General features: G+C 46.7%; 1 protein-coding gene across 15 annotated transcripts in view; it reads left to right on the plus strand.

Moving 5' to 3' along the window:
- DIP2A (DIP2 acetate--CoA ligase A) overlaps window positions 1–23,892 on the plus strand; it is a 113,140-nt gene that overhangs the window by 46,731 nt on the left and 42,517 nt on the right. For 14 of the 15 annotated variants that reach the window (XR_014076782.1, XM_081570276.1, XM_081570277.1 and 11 more), the window contains 11 exons: window positions 334–528; window positions 6,470–6,561; window positions 11,412–11,522; window positions 12,640–12,763; window positions 13,106–13,215; window positions 13,493–13,595; window positions 14,043–14,107; window positions 14,288–14,381; window positions 15,325–15,444; window positions 16,338–16,452; window positions 17,701–17,840. Coding sequence is in view for 14 of the 15 variants with exons in the window: in XM_081570276.1 (XP_081426402.1) it covers window positions 334–528; window positions 6,470–6,561; window positions 11,412–11,522; window positions 12,640–12,763; window positions 13,106–13,215; window positions 13,493–13,595; window positions 14,043–14,107; window positions 14,288–14,381; window positions 15,325–15,444; window positions 16,338–16,452; window positions 17,701–17,840 (1,269 nt within the window). In the remaining variant the exon portion in view is untranslated. The remainder of the gene's footprint in view (window positions 1–333; window positions 529–6,469; window positions 6,562–11,411; window positions 11,523–12,639; window positions 12,764–13,105; window positions 13,216–13,492; window positions 13,596–14,042; window positions 14,108–14,287; window positions 14,382–15,324; window positions 15,445–16,337; window positions 16,453–17,700; window positions 17,841–23,892) is intronic. The other variant, XM_081570271.1, reaches the window with a different exon arrangement.

Consider the following 23,892-nt stretch of genomic DNA (forward strand, 5'->3'; position numbering starts at 1 on the left):
TTTTCTTTCCCAACATGGTTTTAGCCCAAACTTCAGTGGTTATTCTGTTTTCATCCTTCCTAAGTGGGGACACCTGCTTCTCAGGTGTCTTCAGGTGAAAGCCTGGGGTCCTCGTGACTCTCTGGTTACAGTCACAGGACTCATCCTGATTTCTTTCCATCCTTAGGCAGCTGGTCTGTGACTATTGTAATGATAAGGAAGTCTAAAGAAATGATGGTAGCTTTTTTAGAGTTGGTGCTTTTGAAGAAGAGAATGATAAAACATGAGGCCTAACAGCAGAGTGTGTGCCTGGTTCTAGAAATGCTGGTCTTCACATGTCCGTTTTGCTTGTAGTGCAGCAGCCAGACCCGAACCAGCCGAAGCCCGAGGGCAGCCAGATGGCGGTGCTTCGAGGGGAGCCCCTGGCTGAGGGCTCCTGGCCACCCTCGCTGCTGGCCGCTTTGCAGCAGTGGGGCACCACACAGCCCAAAGCCCCATGCCTGACTGCACTGGACACCGCCGGGAAAGCCGTCTACACCCTCACCTATGGCAAGTGTCAGCAGGAGGCTGAGGGGCCACACGGATGTGAGCTCAGTGGCAGGGGAGAGCAGATTCCTGACAAGCCGACACAGCGGGCGGGAAAACAGCCTTGCCTCACCGTTCCACCCGCTACCCTTCCCACCAGCAGGGACCACCCCCTGTACTCCACATCTGGGTGTGCCTTTCTGACCAGTGGAGTTCAGTTTTGTTTCATTTTGAACTTTGTAAAAATGGCATCAAGCAGTGTTTATTTTTTTTTGTTTGGCATTTTTTGGTTCTGTTTTCATTTTTATGTAACACAAATCATACGCTTTGGGCTCAGTGTGTTTTCATGGAGCAGTTGGCCCTGAGGTACTCCTGGTCCCCAGGCTGGCATCGCCCATAGCCAAGGCCAGTGCCCTGTTGACCACTGGTGTGAGCAAGTCCCACGTGCCTGGGCTGCGTCATGCTTGGTGCTGTCTGAGACTCACCCATGCACTGTGTGGTCAGTTCATTCTCGTCCACGGATGTTGTTTCATCCATTTGCTGATGTCCACGCTGCACAGTCGGTGGACATCTGGGTTGTGTCCACGGCAGGGATGCTACGTGTTGTACTATTGTGATCATTCTCTGTGGGTCTTCGGTGGATGTGTATAGACATCTGTGCTGCTGTGGGCATGGAGTGAGCTGCCAGGCAGTTTCCACTCCCCCACCCTGGAGGCAGAGTCCCAGTGCTGGACCCTGTCTCCTTTCTCCTTCCTGGGGAGTGTGCATCAGGGTGCCCAGTTCAGCGCTGACTCTGGCTTCCTGGTGCTTCTCACGTGCTTGTGGGCTATGTGAGCCCTCCTTCTAGGAAGTACCTGGATCTTCAGCTCATTTCTCTGTCCATTTGCTGATGCTTTTTATGTTTCAGTTATATGCCTTTTCTCCAGTACATGTTTTACAAATGAATTCTTGTACCCTTTGTACTGCCTTTTAACACTTTTCACTATGGCTTTAGATAAATAAGAGGCCTTAGCCTAATGTGGTCTAATTTATCTATTTTCCCCCTTCTCTGGGCTTTCTGTCCAGTGTTGGAAGCCTTTACCAAACCTTAGGTCACACAGGTTTTCTCCTGCCTTCTCATCTGAAGACGCCTTTTACTTTTCACACTTAGTGCTATGATCTGTTTGCAGTTTTGTTTTGTGTAGGGTGAACTTGGACTCATTTTCTCTCCTCTGAATGTAATTGATCCACAATCATTGGTGAGAAGCAGCATTTCCCCCAGGGACGGCTTTGCAGTCTAACGGCTTTTCACCTGTGAAAGGTGTGCTTGTGGGTCTGTTCTGTTTCACTGTCTGCCATTCGTCCTGGCTTCCTGAGTCACTGGAGCTGTGAGTCAGTGTCAGATGTCAGTCCTCCTGCTCTGCGATTGATTCTCAGGATTTCCTTGACTCTTCTTGGCTCTTTGCATTTCCAAGTAAACTTTAGAATCACTGCATCCATTCCAGAAAGAATCCTCCAGGATAGTGACTGACACTGCATTGAACCCAGCAGTGCCATTGTGATTGTGGAATCCTCCAGTTCACAACCCTGGAATGTTCCCCTTTCAAGGTCTGCTTTAGTTTCTCTCAGTGAAGGTTTATACTTTTGAGTCCAGGAATCTTGAACTTCTTTTGTTAGATTTATTCCTGTTGGAATGGAATGATTAAGTCTTTTCTACGCCTTGTTGCCTGTATATAGAAAAGCAATTGCTTTTTTAAATGGTGACTTTGTATCTAGTGATCTTGCTAAAGTGATGGGTTAGTTCTTTTTGATCTGTTAGTGAGTAGTCCTGAGGATCCTGTTCACAGTCAAGTGCCTATGGGCAGTGATGTGTCATCCTGGCCTTCCTGGTGCTTCTGTCTCTGCCTCACCTTGGCTGGAGCCACCAGTGCAGTGTGAGCCCTTCCCCATCTTAGATGGACAGTACTTGGTCTTGAAGTAGATGTTTACTGTAGCTTTTTTGCTTGTTTTATGGTAGAAATTCTTCATCAGGTTAATGAAGTTCACTTCTATTCCTAATTTGCTAAAAGGTTTTTGACATGCACTGGCTTTTTCTGCTTCGTCAAGATGATCATGTGACTTCTCTGTCCTCTTCTACTAGTTTGATGAGTTGCTGTTGTTCTGTCCCTCTGTTGGGTCCGACTCCTTGCGACCCGATGGACTGCAGGACACCAGACTTCCCTGTCCTTCACCATCTCCTGGAGCTTGCTGAAACTCATGTCCATTGAGTTGGTGATACCATCCAGTCATCTCATCCTCTCACTCACTTTTTCTCCTGGCCTCAGTCTTTCCCAGCATCAGGGCCTTTTCCAGTGAGTGGGCTGTTTGCATCAAGTGGCCAGAGTATTGGAGCTGAAGCTTCAGCATCAGTCCTTCCAATGAATATTCAGGACTGATTTCCTTTAGGATGGACTGGTTGGATCTCCTTGCTGTCCAAGGGACTCTCAAGACTCTTCTTCAGGAACACAGTTCAAAAGCATCAATTCTTTGGCACTCAGCCTTCTTTATGGTCCAACTCTCACATCCATACATGACCACTGGAAAAACTGTAGCTTTAACTATATGGACCTTTGCCAGCAAAGTGATGTCTCTGCTTTTTAATACGCTATCTAGGTTTGTCATAGCTTTTCTTCCAAGGTGCTAGCATCTTTGTAATTTCGTGGCTCTAGTCCCTGTCTGCAGTGATTTGGGAGCCCAAGAAAATAAAATCTGTCACTGCTTTCACTTTTCCCTCTTCTGTTTACCATAAAGTGATGGGATCAGATGCCATAATCTTAGTTTTTTTGAATGTTGAATTTTAGGGCAGCTTTTACACTCTCCTCTTTGACCCTCATCAAAAGGTTCTTTAGTTCCTCTTCATTTTCTGCCATTAGAGTGGTGTCATCTGCATGTGTGAGGCTGTTGATATTTCTGTCTTGATTTCAGCTTCTAAGTCATATACAGTCTAGATGTACTCCTTTCCCAATTTTGAACCAGTTCATTGTTCCATGTCTGTTTCTAACTGTTGCTTCTTGACCTGCATACAAGTTTCTCAGGAGGCAGGTAAAGTGGTCTGGTATTTCTGTGTTTTTTAAGAATTTTCCACAGTTTGTTGTGATCCACACAGTCAAAGGCTTTAACGTCAGTGAAGCAAATGTGTTTTGTGGAATTTTCTTGCTTTTTCTATGATCTAATGGATGTTGATGAGTTCCATTGATTAATTTTCAAATGCTAAGCAGCCCGTGCTTAACATCCCACTTGGCCCTAATATCTTTAAGTAAATGCCTGAGTTCTGTTTGTCAATAATATGTTGTTTGCAGGCTTTGTACCTGTGCTCATTAGAGAGATGGGTCATTCTTTAGGAAAGGAGCTTGCTGCCCACTTGTGAGGACAGCCTTCACCTATCCAATTCAGCTTTCGGGTCCAGGTTGCATGAGGGGTAGGGACAGGGCCTCTGTCCTGCTCAGCCTGGACTGTCCTTGGGAGAGGCCTGCAGGGGCTGCAAGGCCGCTACCCACTCTCCCCTTCACGGGTCTTTCTTGTGCCTCGTTCTGCCTCAGTGCTTCCCAAAGATCCCGGCCTGAGGCCCTTGCCTTCTTGTCCTGCATCTTAAGTCTGTACCCACTACGCCCATAAGACACCATTCACTGCTCTGCTTCTTAAGTCAGGACTCATGCTGTTTTCTTTCCGTGGCTGAATGTTTCTTCTCACCTCCCTATGTTTCCCCCCATAGCCTCTCCTCTGGCTGTGGGACTTCCTGCGTCTCCCTCTTGAAAGGGGGTCAGGGCTGTTGGACTCTGCAGGCTTGAGGATGTCTTCTGAGAAGTGAGAGACCAGGTCGCTGCCACTCTCTGGGTGATGGGCTGTCTCGTCCCTCTATGGCCTTTTGCCTCTGCCTTGTGTCTGTCTTGCTGTGATACATTTAGCTGTGATGTTCTTTGGAAGCTTCTGCTTGGGGACCACACACCTTCTTAAATCTATGGAGTGGTATCTTTCATCAGTTTCTGGAAATTACACCCATATGTTCTTCATATAGTATTTCTTCCCCATTTATCTCTCCTGTCCTTCTGGGACTCTGATTATATTTCTATTAATACTTTCTCTGAGTCCCTTGTGCCTTTAATAATCTTTTTTTATATTTTGAATTCTTTTTTATATGTACTTCAGTTTGGAGATTTTCTGTTTTCCTTTATTCAGATTCTCTAAACTGGTGTATTCTGAGTGACCCCATCCTCAATCTTTGTCTTACATAGCGACTTGAGGGCTCTGAATGGCTTCTCTGAGGCTTCCACCTGCATGCACGGCCCTGGGATTCAGTAGACTCTTCTTGGGGCCCTGGTTTCCATGCCCCAGCAGCAGCAATTGATGGGCATAAAGCGCTGATGAGGCACTGATATCCTATGGCTGGCAGGACCCCAGACACCCCAGTTTTTGCAAGAACAGCTGTGGAAGATCAGCTCCCCTCTCCAGGGGTTTCCCTGGAGTCAACTTCCCCAGCAGATAGTCTTGCATTTTATCCAGCTTTAAAATCATTTTGGATGGGAGTGCTGTTCTGCCATCACTGCCCATTCCTGCTTGGCGGTAGAGCCTCTTACTATATGCATTAAGAGTCATCCGCATTGTTGTATATAGTTGTGGCTCATTCATTTCCATTGAGGAATGAATACTATTTCAGAATATATGTATCCATCATACTGTTAGTGGACATTGGGTCATTTCCATCTTGATTGTTACAGTCAGTGCTGCCTCGTACACAAGCGTGCATTCTTGTAGAGCATGTATTAATATTAAGAGAGGAGGCGCTAGCTGGGTCTAGGATAATGACGTCTTTACCTTTGTCAGGTAATTCCAGACCTTTCCAGTTTGCACTCAGCTACCTGGTGACTCTCCCTGCCATTGGCATCATTACTTTGAGCTAATCTGCTGAGAACACAGTGATAGTCATTGTGGTGCTAATCTGGTGATGGCTGATACGTTGCAGTCTTTTCCTGTTTTTATCCTTTAGGTTTTCTCTTTTGTTAAATGCTGTTGAGTCTTCTGCACATTTTTACACAGGGCTATTTGTAGCATTTTTGTGTTCTGGATACCAGTACTTGTCAGCAGCTTGTGCTACAAGTGTCGCCGGCCATGTGTCCTGGCTGCTCACAGCTGCACGGCTGGCCTCCTCCTCCCCTCCTGGGCTCGAGCACTGCTGTTCTCCTGTCCACATAGAGACCTGCCACCTGCTGGAGGGAGTGTGTGTATGGTGTCTGTGAGTGTGTGTGGTGTCTGTGGATATGTGTGGTATGTGTGTGTGCATGATGTGTGTGTGGTGTGTGATTGTGTGGTGTCTGTGACAGTGTGTGTATGTGTGACGTGTGTGTGTGTGGTGTGTTATAGTGTATGTGTGTGAGGGGTCCAGACACACCTCTCCAGCAACCGTGGCACTATCAGGTCACCTAGCATCTCCCTGACTGTTCTCTTGAGTGAAGAGCAGAAATGAAGATAGGACCTACCTCGAGAATTATTGTTGTAGAGGTGAAATGAACTACGTGCCACTTGTGTAAGAGGATGAATGAGACATAGTGGAATGAAAATGCATTCACTGTGAATTCACAGGTGATTGAAATAAGAGTGAAGTGTCAATATGATCCCATTTTTTAAAAATTATGCATATTATGTGTGTGTATACACATACGTACATAACAGAAAGAATGCTTTTTTCAGCTGGCTTTTCTGTATTATGAATTTTTTTTTTTATAATAAAATGTTTTATTTTTCTGTTAAGAAAAATAAATCTGTAATTTGTTTCTAAGAGAAAACTGATGTTCATTTTAGCACTGTACAAAATAACTATCAATCGGCAACTATTAATATCTGCATTTTCACAATAGAGTAATAATGGTATATAATGGAGTATTATGATTGCTACATTAAAATGGTAATTATTAGTTTCTTAAATTTTACATTGTTAGTATTTTTATTTTAGGCAAACTTTGGAGTCGAAGTTTAAAACTAGCTTATACGCTACTTAATAAACTGACTAATAAGAACGAACCACTGCTTAAACCTGGAGACAGAGTAAGTAACCAAATGAACCTTTGTTGGAGGGAGTGAGTGAGAGCGGAGGCCAAAAATCCGTTTTGTTGACATCAGTGCTGTGTCGATTGTTTTCACTCACAGCATTAACACAAGGGGTTTAAGTCAGCAGTGAAAAGTACTGAATGGTGAGAAAGTTTGTGTTGATGTAGATACAATGATGGTTCCTTTTATTCTCGCTCATCGCACAGTCTCTGATTCTTCAACTTCTTTTCTCTTCCACTTCATATATGTTGGTTTTAATAAAAATATTAATGTCAGGTATTAATGTTACATTTCCAAAGCTCCTATTTTGTGAGGAAGCGCTGATGTTACTTTGAAATTCTGGGTGTTTTGTATTCATCTCCTTCCCTGTTTGTGTGGTCGAGAAGCCCCCTCTCTCCCACTGGCCCAAATGGAACACAGAGGAGGCTGTTGGTCTGCACCCCTACGGTGCAGCTCCTCATGGAGCTGTGTTTTTTAAGAATTGCCCAGCATGGTCGGCAGTGGCTACATGGGCTGTGCAAATTAACCCAAGAGTTGCGCGAATCCTGTTTCCAGGGATCAGTCACTGCTTGTGACTGACAGCTAGCATATTTGATAGAGAAGGAATGTTGAGAAGGAACATTTCCACCATTGTGGGAAGTTCTGCCCACAGCACTGCTCTCGGCAGACTGATCCAGACATGAGGAGCCCAGGTATAACAGGGAGTTCAGAGTGGTGAAAACCAGCCCACTCAGCAGTGACATCCCCTGTGAGGAGGGGCACCTGAGGTCAGCGCATCCAGCAGAGGAGCTGTGAGTGGACAGGATGATGCTGAGTTTCAGGCAGCTTTCCAGATGCCTCAGTATTTAAATCAGCAGCCAAGGATATGAAAGGACAGAAACTTGCATGTGAAAGAGAAGAACCAAAGGGCCAAGAAATGGGCAGAAAAATTAAAGGGGAGGTGGGGGAGAAAGGTCACAAGAAACTGTGGGAAATTCTGAAAGAGATGGAAATACAAGACCACCTTACCTGCCTCCTGAGAAATCTGTATGCAGGTCAAGAAGCAACAGTTAGAACTGGACATGGAATAATGACTGGTTCCAAATTGGGAAAGGGGTACATCAAGGCTGGATATTGTCACCCTGCTTATTTAACTTATATTAAGAGGACATCATGTGAAAGCCTGGCTGAATGAAGCACAAGCTGCAATCAAGATTGCTGGGAGAAATATCAATATCCTCAGATATGCAGATGACACCACCCTTATGGCAGAAAGTGATGAAAAACTAGAGCCTCTTGTTGAAAGTGAAAGAGGAGAGTGAAAAAGGTGGCTTAAAACTCAACATTCAAAAAACTAAGATCATGGCATCCAGTCTCATCACTTCATGGCAAATAGATGGGGAAACAATGGAAAACAGTGAGACTTTATTTTTCTGGGCTCCAAAATCACTGTAGATAGTGACTGGAGCCATGAAATTAAAAGACGCTTGCTCCTTGGAAGAAAAACTACGACCAACCTAGACAGCATATTAAAAAGCAGAGGCATTACTTTGCCAACAAAGGTCCGTCTAGTCAAAGCTGTGGTTTTTCCAGTAGTCATGTATGGATGTGAGAGTTGGACTATAAAGAAAGCTGAGTACTGAAGAACTGATGCTTTCAAACCTGTGGTACTGGAGAAGACTCTTGAGAGTCCCTTGGACTGCAAGGAGATCAAACCAGTCAATCCTAAAGGAAATCAGTCCTGAATGTTCATTGGAAGGACTGATGCTGAAGCTCCAATACTTTGGCCACCTGATGCAAAGAACTGACTCATTGGGAAAGACCCTGATGCTAGGCAAGATTGAAGGCAGGAGAAGAAGGGGGTGACAGAGAATGAGAGGTTGGATGACATCACCGATTTGATGGACGTGAGTCTGAGCAGGCTCCGGGAGTTGGTGATGGACAGGGAAGCCTGGTGTGCTGCAGTTCATGGGGTCGCAAAGAGTCGGACGTGACTGAGCAACTGAACTGAACTGGGGGAGAAAGGGAGGGAGGAAGAGGAAACAAACCAGCCTGGAAGAAAGAGGCCGAAAATAAGTTTTTAAAAATATTAGTATTAACATCCCAGGAGATTAACATCCCCTAATGTGAGGATATAGCTCCATAAATCAAGGAAAAGATACTAGTAGGGGAGACTGAGCAATGGAAAGTAGGAAGAACAGTGCAGGTTAGACTTGATCATGAAGGCTGCCCTCTAAGATGACTTCTAGAGGAGAGGGGAATTTTGCATCGTAATAGTGATGCCAGACCGTTTCCAGAGCTGGAGTGAAGGACCTGTGGGGATACAGGGGGCCCACACCGAGGCATCTGCCCAGGTACTGGAAGGTGGGTGCAGCTTTCAGGGAGAGTGGGCTGTCCGGGAACGCCCAGTGGCCCCAGGGCCTGGGTTCTTGGTGTGATACTGGAGGACATGGAGCTGTATTTTCAACCTTCAGGTCTGTTCCTAAGCAGTCCACAAAGATGAGGACAGGACACTGTTTTTAGACAGGCAGCACTCAGACAGTTGGCTCTGAAGCACTGTCTTGGGAAGTTAGCAGAGGAAGTGCTTCAGCATACAAGTGAGTGGTCAGACAGGAGAACGACCAGGGTGACCTCAAGCTGAGGGCCAAGGAGCAGCCCAGGTGGGACCAGGAGGCTGAGGCCCCAGGTGGGCTGGCTGGTCAGCCACTGGTGACACCGTGAGCTCACCTGCCTGGAGCCGCTGGTGAAACCGTGAGCTTACCTGCCTGGCGAGTTATTTGGAAATACTACTGACCGGCTTTGACAACCCAGTGGAGCATTTCTGAGAAAGCTGGCCAGTGTGCACAGGGAGTGAAGCTGGTGAAAGAGGCAGTGACTGTCCCACCAGAAGAGAGGGTGGAGCTTGGCTGTAGAAGTGTGAACAGTACTGGACGATACCTTGTGTACCTGATGCTTTAGGACAGACCTGCTGGAAACCCGGACTCATGTTGTGCTTTACAATAGGTCTAAGAATCACTCATTTCTTTCTCTGGAGGAAAGTTCTTGCAAGGACATACTTACAGATACTTTATTGACTTGTAAGTGGATCCACGTAGTTGGGTTAGTTATGAAAAGGCTGACGAGATCGCAGTTAGAGAGTTAGTAATTGGAGGTGGGTGGCAAGTTCATCCTCCTGTGATAATGTATTTTATAAAATTGAACAAACACAACTCTTTATAAGAGATTCCTAAAAATGTGTTCAATTCAGTCGCTCAGTCGTGTCCGACTCTTTGCGACCCCATGCACTGCAGCATGCCAGGCTTCCCTGTCCATCACCAACTCCCGGAGCTTGCTCCAATTCATGTCTATCAAATCAGTGATGCCATACAACCATCTCATCCTCTGTTGTCCTCTTCTCCCCCTGACTTCAATCTTTCTCAGCATCAGGGTCTTTTCCAATGAGTCAGTTCTTTGCATCAGATCGCCAAAGTATTGGAACTTCAGAATCAGCATCAGTCCTTCCAATGAATATTCACGTGTATGCTCTACCAAACATCCAGTCTCAAGGCTCACAGTCCTTTAGGTGGGACAAACCACTTATTAACATCAACCTTCAAAGGAGATCTTTGCCATTTTCAAGAAACTTGTTAGAAACTTGATTTCCAGACCTCAAGTACAGAATGAATATAGATGTAGCTCAAGTTTTGTCTTATTAAAGGGTTATTAGTTATCCAAGGCTCTGTGTTAACAGTCTCCTCATATACTATTCTGGCTTACCGTTTAGATTTCAAGCACACTTATTACAATATTATGGGCTTACAAATATTCCTGAATAGCTTTTGATTTAACCAGATGTTGTAAGACATGGAGATTGGGATGATGGGAGAAGAGAGAGGGGGAGAGGGCAGAGGGCTCATTGTTCATCTGCTGTAAAAGGAGGTAAAGCGCCTGTCCAGTACCTTCAGACGTGAGATGCAGCAAGATGAGCATAGTGTCTGAAAAGACGAGAGAGTTGGCTAAGGGGTGGTTTAAGATATGTCAGAAGTGGTTGCCTTGGGGGTAGGGAAGGGTGTAGGGTGCTGTTTTTCATTAGTGCTTTTTGTCATTTTAAATCTCTGTGTTCAAAAAATTTTTTTTTATAAAAATGTAAGATAAATGTAATAGAATATGTAATTTTTGGGGCCATGCTTATGGCATATGGGATCTAGTTCCCTGACCAGGGATCAAACCTCAGTCCCCTGCATTGGGAGTGTGAAGTCTTAACCACTGCACCACCAGGGTGGTCCTGAGAACGTGTGATTTAAACTGTGGCAGCGTGATGACCAGGTGGGGGCAGGGAGTGGCCCTATGGGGACTCAGAGGGAGTGGGCAGGTGAGGAGTGGGGTCTTGCTGAGGTATTCTCTGCCCCCCGCTCTCCCCTGTTAGCGTTTCAGTCTTGAGTGAAGATCTATCCAGTTAAACTTCAGTGTCCAGATTTTCCCTTTTGGAAGATATTTGGATATACTTTGATTCCGGGTTCTCTTTTCACATCCAGGTGTTTTTCTCCTGGGCTACTTAATGGTGGGTGGTGGTCCATCACACCTGTCCCTGAGTGGTCAGAGTGGATGGTGGTGGATCTAGACCCACTGGCAGACCCAGCTGGACTTGCTTTGCCAGACTTGCTTTTTATTAGGCCCAGGAATTTAAATTAACATGCTTTGTTGCATGTGGAGTAAAGACTTTAACCTAAAAACTATGTAATAGAAGTTACGTGGTTATGGAAACTTAAGAACCAAGTATTAACACACAAAGTACCATTTTCTGAGCTAAAATCTGACTCATCAGCAGGTATGCAGATAACTGACTTCTTCCCAAGTGGATTGCAGGGTTTTCCTTTGTGCTCTTGTAGGTGGCACTGGTGTTCCCGAATAGTGACCCGGTGATGTTCATGGTTGCGTTCTACGGGTGTCTCCTGGCCGAGCTGGTTCCTGTCCCCATCGAGGTGCCGCTCACGAGAAAGGTAGCGCATGGTGCCAGCTCGGGCCCGTGGTCCCCGTGGTCCCCGAGGCCTGGTCCTGAAACCCCCATCCAGTGCGCATGTCTTCGTGTCCTCGCTCCCGGTGACTCTTGTTGGCGGAGGGCGGGTGGGTGGGCTGCCCAGAGACGGGGGCAGCTTCGCCCAGATGCCCTTTCATGTGTCTCACTGGGAGAAAGGCGCAGGAACACCTGTTGGTGCTGATAGCCCAACAGAAACACGTCTTTTCTTCGAATGAATAGAATTTGGATCTGATGAGATTCTATTAAACCTTTTCTCAAAATGATGTGCTTCTTGATAATAATTTTCACTTCTGGATGAGTAACTCATTACAGAGACGTGTTACAGCTCTTTCTCGGTGATAAACACATGACATGAGATCCTCCTGTGTTCTGATCACATCCAGAACAGTGAGCAGATCTCATTGCTCACAAGTGACTTCCAGTGGGGGAGGAGCTGATGGCCTAGATAGCTATTACACTTTAGATATAAATACCAGTAATCTGATTACTGAAAAGTATATTATTCGAGGACTAGACTCAATATGTGTTTTAGAAAATCATAGTTTTGTGTTGTATCCCAGTGTTCAGGTAATTATTAACGTGAGCATTATCAGCAAGAAATATTCGAATTTGAGAATCCTCAAAGTAAAACTTGTGAATAAACGCAGTATATCCCAAAGGGTAATATATGATATGCAGATATTTGAATACAGGGTTCTTAGGGAAAGATTCGAGTTTGTAAAACTTATAAGAAGAAAATGATAAAACGCTACTGAAGGACGTATTCTGTGTAAAAATAATTAAGATTGTTAAAGGTCAGACATCCCCAGATTAATCTGTAAATTTCAAACACAAATCAAGTGTAAATTTCAGCACTATTATTTTTGGAGTTTAGTAAAGTGTTAGTAAGTGTCATTTGCAAGAAAAACTTTGAGAAGTTAGTCAGTTACCCAGAACTTTATCTTTTGAACTTAAGAACTTAAGTATTTCATTTTGAGGGAAATATGCACACACCTCTCGGGCTGACCTGGTCTAGCTTTGCACGTGCTGAGAAAAGCCGCGCTGCCTATGGGCGAGCCCCTGCCCCTCTGTTTCTGCAGGATGCTGGCAGCCAGCAGGTCGGGTTTCTGCTGGGCAGCTGTGGTGTCTCCCTGGCCCTGACCACGGACGCTTGTCAGAAAGGCCTGCCCAAGGCTCAGACCGGAGAGGTGGTGACCTTCAAAGGTGGGCCCTCGGGTGGGCAGCATGTGGCAGGGTTCTCTGCTAAACTGGGCCCTTGGGCGTCCTTTCCTGTCAGCAGCCGCTACAGAGACAAAGGGGCCTTCAGCAAAAGTGGGGCCTTGTTTTAGATCTTGGTGAATCTTGCTCCTCACCTGGCTCAGGGTCTAGACCTGTGCTGACCAGCCTGGCGGCCACTGGTCATTAAACATAAGTGCATGAAGGTCAAGTGAGACGGGGGCTCCTGCACACTTTTCAGTGGCTCGGGCAGCATGTTGGACACAGGTGTTGGGAGGGAGCAGGGCCCTCTGACCCTGCCTCTGCGTCTCCCTGTCTGTGCCCTCACAGGCTGGCCCCCCCTCACCTGGCTGGTGATAGATGGGAAGCACCTGACCAGACCCCCCAAGGACTGGCACCCAGCAGTGCAGGATGCAGGGCCCCGGACCGCCTACATCGAGGTAGTGCCCTCACTGGGCCCCACGCTCAGGCACCTCCATGTGTGCTTTTCCTTCACCCCAGAAAGGCGTGGTGCCTCACCCAGAGCTTCCCCAGCTACCTCCCTGGGGACCACCTGTATGCCCTGTTGCCCCTCACCCACCCAGCGTGAGCCTGACGTCAGCTGAGGACATCACCTCGAGGGCCCGGGCATACCATGTGCTCTGGTGGAACCTGTGGTGAGTGAAGGACAGCCTCCAGTAATGTCACCTAATGAGCTCGTGCTTTGGAATCTTTCAGTACAAAACCAGCAAGGAGGGAAGTACGGTGGGAGTGGCAGTGTCGCATGCGTCCCTGCTGGCGCAGTGCCAGGCTCTGACCCAGGCGTGCAGCTACTCGGAAGGTAAAAGTTGGGGCGGCTCTCCAGCCCCTTCTAGAGCTCACCCAGCAAGGCCTGTGGGAGGGGAGGGACATGGCATGCTATGACCCTGGGGCTGCAGGGTGACCTGAGGAGGGGGTGGGGCATGGGAACGAGAGATCCTCCACTGCCCTCCGCTCCACATGCCAGAGGAGAGGGAGGCACGCACTCCTGCAGCCTCTGGAGTGTGGCTGCTCCCTGTGTTTCCAGAAGAGCAGCCAGCTTGTTCTCTGTGCTAACTTGCAGTTTTGTGATCTGCTTTCACATTTACCAAGATTATTGACTGGTTGGGACATGGTATTTGGAAGTGCTGTGTATGTTTCCTGGAACTCCTATTTGTTGATGATGTAATTATCTCAGGGTTTCTCTGAAAATGCATGTGACTTGTGAGGAGGGTCACTTGGTTGTTTAACCATCTTTGTCCACTTTCAGCTGAAACATTAACAAATGTGCTGGATTTCAAAAGGGATGCCGGCCTGTGGCATGGAGTGTTAACAGTGAGTGCTGTGTCTATACTACCTAACTGTGGGGAGGTTGCTAATGTTTCATGCCATGGGCAACACCAAGCCCCACTGTGGCTGGTGGAGTCAGCCCTTGTGCTGTGAGTAGAGCTCTGACATTCTCTGTGCCTCTCCTGGTGGGGCTCCCCTCCCCCACAACTGCGGGTCTCTTCACAGAGCATCTTGAACAGGATACATGTGGTCAGCATCCCATATGCACTGATGAAGGTGAACCCACTCTCCTGGATTCAGAAAGTGTGTGTGTATAAAGGTAACAGGAACGTCGTCTCTCTGTGCGCCCTTCCTTAGAGGGGTCTTTGAGTTAATCTTTGGTGATTAAGAAATAATACAACAGCACAGAGAGCTGCAGGCGGGGGCCAGGGCAGGCACCCCCTGCCCCACAGCCTGACTCCAGTGCTGGGAATGGGGACTCTTGGAGGATGGCTCTGTTCGGCCATAGACTCCTGACTTCATGCTGTGACATAAACGCTCCTGATTCTTAGCTCTTGAGATGGCTTGAATTTGCAGTTAGGGCTCTTCAAGCCACCAGTAGCAAAGCTGATTGTTCAAACAGAGCAGTTTATGATCCAGAGTAGTGGGGCTGCCCGCAGGGCCACGCCCACCCTGCTGTCCATCCGGCGTCAGTCGGTGCTTCCCAAGCATGGCCACCGCTGCACGATCCGGGTGTCCCTGGCCTCTGCTCCAGCAGGGCTTGGCGGGCTCCTGGGTGCCCCGTGAGTGTCAACCACACTAATGATGTTGCCGGTTATGGAGTGCGGATGTGGGCTGTGCCCTTTGAGGGGCTGTCTCTGATGACCCTGTCTGACGGATGAAAACCGAATCTTGGGGGGGCGGTTCGGCAGTGCCCCCACCCACTAGAGGGAGCAGGGTCCTCCCTGTCAGGGAGGGACAGCCAGGGAGGGACAGCCGGGGAGGGGCAACTCAGGGAGGGACAGCCAGGGAGGGGCAGCTGGAGAGGGGCAGCTGGAGAGTACGAGGCAGGTGTGGTGGGAGCAGGGGGAGAGTCAGAATGGCCCCTGCACTGAGCTGGCTTCCAGGCAAGCCAGGTAGGGGAAACCTGGAGGCTGGATGGTGGGGAGCACGTGGCCTGCTCTATGGGCCTGCCTGCCGTGACACAGTGGGCGGTGGGGAGCACATGGCCTGCTCTGTGGGCCTGCCTACCTGTGACACAGGCACATCCTGCTCCCCCACAGCCCGGGCTGCACTGGTGAAGTCCCGCGACATGCATTGGTCTCTCTTGGCTCAGCGAGGTCAGAGGGACGTCAGCCTCAGCTCCCTGCGCCTGCTGATCGTGGCTGATGGTGCAAACCCCTGTGAGTACCGCCCACCCCCCACCCCCGGAACCCCTGTATAGTGTGGCCCTGACAACCCTGGGCTCCTGGGTACCTGACAGTTGGGAGGGCACCCCACCTTCTAGCACCTCAAAGCCTCTTATTCCCTCTACCCACCCCTGAGCCCCTCATCCTGCTTCCAGAGCACCACAGGCCGCTGGCTCCTCTGCATCTCCACCACACTCTTGGCGCAGCTGCTGAGCCACCAGGAGCCCCTCCCCAGGCCAGCCGTCCCACAGACCTCAGATCCCAGCACTCTGAGTGCCCATCACTTCCCTTATGCTCTGAGCTATATGGACTGTCTTGTTTGTCCTCTGCTGGACGCAAGGACCCATAGCCAGGTTCCCTCCTTTCCTGAGCCTCCCTGCGGCAGAACACTGCAGGTTGGGGTGCAGTCCTGGTTCTGGTGGGGGCAAGTCCGTCAGCACCACCCCAGACGGTGGCTGGGCAAGTGGGCAGAGAAGCAGGGTTGAAGGGCTGGGCTGCCCCTGCAGGGAGAGGCATGTTGAAGCCACTGGCAGACTGCAGCTGCAAGGCGCATCCAGGAGTGGGTGCTCACAGGGCCAGGCCGCGTGCTGCAGAAGGTTCAACTCTGGCTCTGTGAGTGGCCGGGGTCGCCTCCCATTTGGCACAGCTGTCAGTAGGTGGGCGAGACTGTCAGACCTCAGACTCAATGCCAGGGGTGAGAGTTGGCTTCTTATTTGCTAGCAATTTGAAAACGCATTCTGTTTTTTGTGGAAACAGCACCCCCCCGCCATGAGACTGACGGGTTGATTGTGGTGAAGGGGTATGCGTCAGGCCTGGCGCCGGCATCCTCCACACTGGGTGCCTGACAACCTTCCGCTCAGTGCTCATAGCCACTCTGTCTCACACAGGGTCCATATCCTCCTGTGATGCATTCCTCAACGTCTTCCAGGCCAGAGGGCTGAGGCCAGAGGTCATCTGCCCCTGTGCCAGCTCGCCGGAGGCACTCACCGTGGCCATCCGCAGGTAGCTGATCACTCGCTCTGTCTTGTAGACACTTACTTTTTCCTCGTTCAGCTGAATTACCTGTGATAGCAAATTTGATTGATTTGTTCCTGAGCAAGAGAAACTGTGAGCAGTGCCTGGTCTGGGGCTCGTCTCCAGGCGTGTTCATGTCATAGCAAGGCTGCCTCGACCACCATGTCTGCACCCCCTGTTGGCCACACGTCCCTCCCTGGCTGTCCTGATTTGTGACACAGTTCCATGGTGGCTCCCTGGACCACCATCTCTGGATCATTGCAGCCCAGGACTTGCCCTGTTCTGATGGGGTTGGGAGGCCTGAGAGACACAGCCTCCTGCTCTGTGCTCACCCACGTAACTCCCCAGGCCCCAACGGGGTCACCTTTCTGCCCAGTCATCTCTGCTCACCAAAGGCTACTGTCCATGCCCCCGAGTGCCATCCTCAGGTAGAGGGCAGTGCACTCACATTTGCGGCCACTTTGTTAATTTCCCACTCTCGGCTCAGTTGTTAGTGAGTTTCAGTTGTGGTTTTGTATTATGTTGTTTATTTATCCATGGCAGTAAGAAATCCTAACATGTTGATAAGAATCAGCATTAAAAACATCACCTTTATCCTCCCCAGAGCACAGGGGGTTCTTCATGCCTTTGTTCTGCGGTGACCTCTTGTGCTCAGCAGAGTTGTTTTTCTTACTGGAGGAGAAAATGACGTTTGATTCTCAGCCTCCCAGCTCATGCTGCTGTGAAACCAATCAGGCCCAAACTTGGCATTGCAGCAGCGGCCACTTTACTGCCCCTGGCTTCCTGCAGTCGAGAGTCGGGACCACTCTTTGGAGGAGTCTGCTGCAGCTCGGTGGCCTTTGGCTGGAATGGGTGGTGTGGCCTGCTCTTCTTCTGCCGTGGCTCCTGGCCACCTCCTCTGATCTCAGGGTCCTCCGAGCTTGCTCCCAGGAAGCATGGACTCTGCTCACCTGCTGCCTGGGGCTCTGGGCACTGTCCCAGTACCACCTGGTGGAAGCGGTCACCTTTGTGCCCTCCTTGGAAGGCATGCAGCATCACTGCATGGTCCCCGCAGCCCCCTGGTTCCCTGCTGTGGAACACATGGGGTGGGGTGTCATGCAGACCTGTGGGGATGCACCCTGCCCCTGGGGTCTCACAGCTAGCATCCCCACAGCCAGGTGCCAGCCAGCACTTTGCTGCACATCATCCTGTTGTCAGGGGGCTGTCCCCTCGTCAGTTAATAAATTTTGTTTCCAGGCCGCCTGACCTGGGGGGCCCTCCTCCAAGAAGAGCTGTGCTGTCCATGAGTGGCCTCAGTCACGGGGTGATCAGAGTGGACGCTGAGGAGAAGCTGTCGGTCCTCACAGTTCAGGACGTCGGCCAGGTGATGCCTGGAGGTAAGGGCACAGCGGGGTCCTAGTGGGAAAAGGTCTTGTACTGTGGCTGGGTGGGCTCCAGAGCACACAAATACCAGGCTTCAGATGGTCCATGTGGGCTGGGATTTTTGTTTGTAACATGTTTTCTTTTTTTTGCCTCCCTTTGTATCAAGGGCAGTGTGTTTGCCCCATGACCTCGCCTTGGTTCCCTCAGGGCTGGGGAGTAGTGACAGAACTCCCCTCTGGAAGCTCGTGCACCAGGTGGTCACATGCTTGTCCCTCAGCGAGGCCTGCAGCCCTCAGACCCTCAGCTGCAGGCACCAATGATGGGGTTGTCTTGGTCCTGCCGAGGGCCTGTTAGGTGAGCAGTAGTGGGACCCTAAAGGCTCCAGGAAGGCCACGGGCCTGGATGGTGCATGAGTCACTGGTGGGGCAGCAGTGGGGGAGGGTGACGGTGCCATCTCCCCACAGGCACCCCCACCGACCCTGAGCAGTGTCACAGCAGGGAATTTAGAGCAGATCCAGCCAGTGGCCAGTGGCTTCATGAGTAGGGGGTGCCCTGCATGTGCTCTGAGGCTGCCCTCACCATGGCTGCCCTGCAGTGCTCCAGCTCCCCTCCTGCCCGTGCCCACCCTTCTGGCGACCCTGGAGAGCAGCTTCTATCTCCACTCAGGCCTTGTCGTGGTGCGCTCTGGTCCTGGGCCCAGGACCATGTCTGCAATTCTGCCTCCTGCAGGCTCTCAGAGCAGGTTGGGCACCAGAGGGAGGGACATGGCCGCATCTGACCCAGTGGTGGTGCTGGGGGTCAGCACACAGAACAAGGATGGACATTTATTAGGTTGGTGCAAACATAATTGCGGTTTCAGATGTAAATTTTAAATCATTGTAACTAGGCTCAAACACATCTTTATTAATCAAAATAGAAACTATTACAGTCAACACATTTTTTTTATTTTTATTTTTTAAATAATTTGTTTATTTTAGTTGGAGGCTAATTACTTTACAATATTGTAGTGGCTTTTGCCATACATTGACATGAATCAGCCATGGGTGTACATGTGTTCCCCCTCCTGAACCCCCCTCCCACCTCCCTCCCCATCCCATCCCTCTGGGTCATCCCAGTGCACCAGCCATGAGCACCCTGTCTCATGCATTGAACCTGGACTGGTGATCTGTTTCACATGTGATAATACACGTTTCAATGCTGTTCTCTGAAATCATCCCACCCTCGCCTTCTCCCACAGAGTCTAAAAGACTGTTCTTTACATTTGTGTCTCTTTTGCTGTCTCGCATATAGGGTCATCGTTACCATCTTTCTAAATTCCATATATATGCATTAGTATACTGTATTGGTGTTTTTCTTTTTGACTTACTTCACTCTGTATAATACGCTCCAGTTTCATCCACCTCATTACATCAAATGCATTCTTTTTAATGGCTGAGTAATATTCCATTATGTATATGTACCACAGCTTTTTTATCCATTCTTTTGCCAGTGGACATCTAGGTTGCTTCCATGTGCTGGCTATTGTAAACAGTGCTGTGATGAACACTGGGGTACACGTGTCTCTTTCAAAAATTCTGGTTTCCTCGGTGTGTATGCCCAGCAGTGGGATTGCTGGGTCATATGGCAATTCTATTTCCAGTTTTTTAAGGAATCTCCACACTGTTATCCATAGTGGCTGTACCAGTTTCCATTCCCACCAACAGTGTTAGATGCTTCCCTTTTCTCCACACCCTCTCCAGCATTTATTGTTTGTAGACTTTTTGATAGCAGTCATTCTGACCGGTGTGAGATGGTACCTCACTGTGGGTTTGATTTGCATTTCTCTGATAATGAGTGATGCTGAGCATCTTTCCATGTGTTTGTTAGCCATCTGTATGTCTTCTTTGGAGAAATGTCTGTTTAGTTCTATGGCCCATTTTTTGATTGAGTCGTTTATTTTTCTGAAATTGAGCTGCAGGAGCTGCTTGTATATTTTTGAGATTAATTCTTTGTCAGTTGCTTCGTTTGGTATTATTTTCTCCCATTCTGAAAGCTGTCTTTTCACTTTGCTTATAGTTTCCTTCGTCGTGCAAAAGCTTTTAAGTTTAATTAGGTCCCATTTGTTTATTTTTGCTTTTATTTCCATTACTCTGGGAGGTGAGTCATAGAGGATCCTGCTGTGATTTATATCAGAGAGTGTTTTGCCTATGTTTTCCTCTAGGAGTTTCATAGTTTCTGGCCTTACGTTTAGATCTTTAATCCATTTTGGGTGTATTTTTGTGTATGGTGTTAGAAAGTGTTCTAGATTCATTCTTTTACAAGTGGTTGACCAGTTTTCCCAGCACCACTTGTTAAAGAGATTGTCTTTTGTCCATTGTATATTCTTGCGTCCTTTGTCAAAGACAAGGTGTCCATAGGTGTGTGGATTTATCTCTGGGCTTTCTATTTTGTTCCATTGATCTATATTTCTGTCCTTGTGCCAGTACCATACTGTCTTGATGACTGTAGCTTTGTAGTAGAGCCTGAAGTCAGGCAGGTTGATTCCTCCAGTTCTATTTGTCTTTCTCAAGATTGCTTTGGCTCTTCAAGGTTTTTTGTATTTCCATACTAATTGTGAAATTATTTGTTCTAATTCTCTGAAAAATACCATTGGTAACTTGGTAGGGATTGCATTGAATCTATAGATTGCTTTGGGTACTATACTCATTTTCACTATATTGATTCTTCCGATCCATGAACATGGTATATTTCTCCATCTCTTTGTGTCTTTTTTGATTTCTTTCATCAGTGTTTTATAGTTTTCTATATGTAGGTCTTTTGTTTCTTTAGGTAGATTTATTCCTAAGTATTTTATTCTTTTCGTTGCAATGGTGAGTGGAATTGTTTCTTTAATTTCTCTTTCTGTCTTCTCATTGTTAGTGTAGAGGAATGCAAGGGATTTCTGTGTGTTAATTTTATATCCTTCAACTTTACTATATTCATTGATTAGCTCTAGTAATTTTCTGATGGAGTCTTTCGGGTTTTCTATGTAGAGGATCATGTCATCTGCAAACAGTGTTTTACTTCTTCTTTTCCAATCTGGATTCCTTTTATTTCTTTTTCTTCTCTGATTGCTGTGGCTAAAACTTCCAAAACTATGTTGAATAGTAGTGGTGAGAGTAGGCACCCTTGTCTTGTTCCTGACTTTAGGGGAAATGCTTTCAATTTTTCACCATTGAGCATAATGTTTGGTGTGGGTTTGTCATATATGGCTTTTATTATGTTGAGGTATGTTCCTTCTATTCCTGCTTTTTGGAGGTTTTTTTTTTTTATCGTAAATGGATGTTGAATTTTGTCAAAGGCTTTCTCTGCATCTATTGAAATAATAATATGGTTTTTAATCTTTCAATTTGTTAATGTGGTGTATCACATTGGTTGATTTGCGGATATTAAGAATCCTTGCATCCCTGGGATAAAGCCCCCTTGGTCATGGTGTATGATCTTTTTAATATGTTGTTGGATTCTGTTTGCTAGAATTTTGTTAAGAATTTTTGCATCTATGTTCATCGGTGATATTGGCCTGTAGTTTTCTTTTTTGTGGCATGTTTGTCTGGTTTTGATATTAGGGTGATGCTGGCCTCATAGAATGAGTTTGGAAGTTTACCTTCCTCTGCAATTTTCTGGAAGAGTTTGAGTAGGATAGGTGTTAGCTCTTCTCTAAATTTTTGGTAGAATTCAGCTGTGAAGCCTTCTGGTCCTGGGCTTTTGTTTGCTGGAAGATTTCTGATTACAGTTTCGATTTCTGTGCTTGTGATGAATCTGTTAAGATTTTCTATTTCTTCCTGGTTCAGTTTTGGAAAGTTGTACTTTTCTAAGAATTTGTCTGTTTCTTCCAAATTGTCCATTTTATTGGCATATAGTTGCTGATAGTAGTCTCATGATCCTTTGTATTTCTGTGTTGTCTGTTGTGATTTCTCCATTTTCATTTCTAATTTTGTTGATTTGATTCTTCTCCCTTTGTTTCTTGATGAGTCTGGCTAGTGGTTTGTCAATTTTATTTATCTTCTCAAAGAACCAGCTTTTAGCTTTGTTGATTTTTGCTGTGGTCTCTTTTTTTCTTTTGCATTTATTTCTGCCCTAATTTTTAAGATTTCTTTCCTTCTACTAACCCTGGGGTTCTTCATTTCTTCCTTTTCTAGTTGCTTAATGTGTAGAGTTAGGTTATTTATTTGAGTTTTCTCTTGTTTCTTGAGGTAAGCTTATATTGCTATGAACCTTCCCTTTAGCACTGCTTTTACTGAGTCCCATAGGTTTTGGGTTGTTGTGTTTGCGTTTTCATTCATTTCTATGCATATTTTGATTTCTTTTTTGATTTCTTCTGTGACTTGTTGGTTATTCAGAAGCATGTTGTTTGCCCTCCATATGTTGGTATTTTTGATAGTTTTTTTCCTGTAGTTGACATCTAATCTTACTGCATTGTGATTAGAAAAGATGCTTGGAATGATTTCAATTTTTTTGAATTTACCAAGGCTAGATTTATGGCCCAGAATGTGATCTATCCTGGAGAAGGTTCCGTGTGCATTTGAGAAAAAGGTGAAATTCATTGTTTTGGGGTGAAATGACCTATAGATATCAATTAGGTCTAACTGGTCCATTGTATCATTTAAAGTTTGTGTTTCCTTGCTAATTTTCTGTGTAGTTGATCTATCCATAGGTGTGAGTGGGGTATTAAAGTCTCCCACTATTATTGTGTTACTGTTAATTTCCCCTTTCATGCTTGTTAGCATTTGCCTTACATATTGCGGTGCTCCTATGTTGGGTGCATATATATTTAAAATTGTTATATCTTCTTCTTGGATTGATCCTTTGATCATTATGTAGTGTCCTTCTTTGTCTCTTTTCATGGCCTTTATTTCAAAGTCTATTTTATCTGATATGAGTATTGCGACTCCTGCTTTCTTTTGGTCTCTGTTTGCATGAAATATCTTTTTCCAGCCCTTCACTTTCAATCTGTATGTGTCCCTTGTTTCAAGGTGGGTCTCTTGTAGACAACATATATAGGGGTCTTATTTTTGTCTCCATTCAGCCAGTCTTTGTCTTTTGGTTGGGGCATTCAACCCATTTACATTTAAGGTAATTATTGATAAGTATGATCCCGTTGCCATTTAGTGTGTTGTTTTCGGTTCGAGTTTATACACCTTTTCTGTGTTTCCTGTCTAGAGAAGATCCTTTAGCACTTGTTGAAGAGCTAGTTTGGTGGTGCTGAATTCTCTCAGCTTTTGCTTGTCTGTAAAGCTTTTGATTTCTCTTTCATATTTGAATGAGATCCTTGCTGGGTACAGTAATCTGGATTGTAGTTTTTTCTCTTTCATCACTTTAAGTATGTCCTGCAATTCCCCTCTGGCCTGAAGTTTCTATTGAAAGATCAGCTATTATCCTTATGGGAATCCCCTTGTGTGTTATTTGTTGTTTTTCCCTTGCTGCTTTTAATATTCGTTCTTTGTGTTTGATCTTCATTAATTTGATTAATATGTGTCTTGGGGTGTTTCACCTTGGGTTTATCCTGTTTGGGACTCTCTGGGTTTCTTGGACCTGGGTGGCTATTTCCTTCCCCATTTTAGGGAAGTTTTCAACTATTATCTCCTCAAGTATTTTCTCATGGCTTTTCTTTTTGTCTTCCTCTTCTGGGACTCCTGTGATTCGAATGTTGGGGTATTTGACATTGTCCCAGAGGTCTCTGAGGTTGTCCTCATTTCTTTTAATTCTTTTTTCTTTTTTCCTCTCTGCTTCATTTATTTCCACCATTCTATCTTCCACCTCACTTATCTTATATTCTGCCTCAGTTATTCCACTGTTGGTTCCCTCCAGAGTGTTTTTGATCTCAGTTTATTGCATTATTCATTACTGATTGACTCTTTTTTATTTCTTCTAGGTCCTTGTTAAACATTTCTTGCATCTTCTCAATCCTTGTCTCCAGACTATTTATCTGTAACTCCATTGTGTTTTCAAGATTTTGGATCATTTTTGCTATCATTATTCTGAATTCTTTTTCAGATAGACTCCCTATCTCCTCCTCTTTGGTTTGGTGGGCACTTATCGTGTTCCTTT

This window comes from Giraffa tippelskirchi, chromosome 2 (genome assembly GCF_054371585.1).
Source record: "Giraffa tippelskirchi isolate mGirTip1 chromosome 2, T2T-mGirTip1v1.2.pri, whole genome shotgun sequence".
NCBI classification, from domain to species: domain Eukaryota; kingdom Metazoa; phylum Chordata; class Mammalia; order Artiodactyla; family Giraffidae; genus Giraffa; species Giraffa tippelskirchi.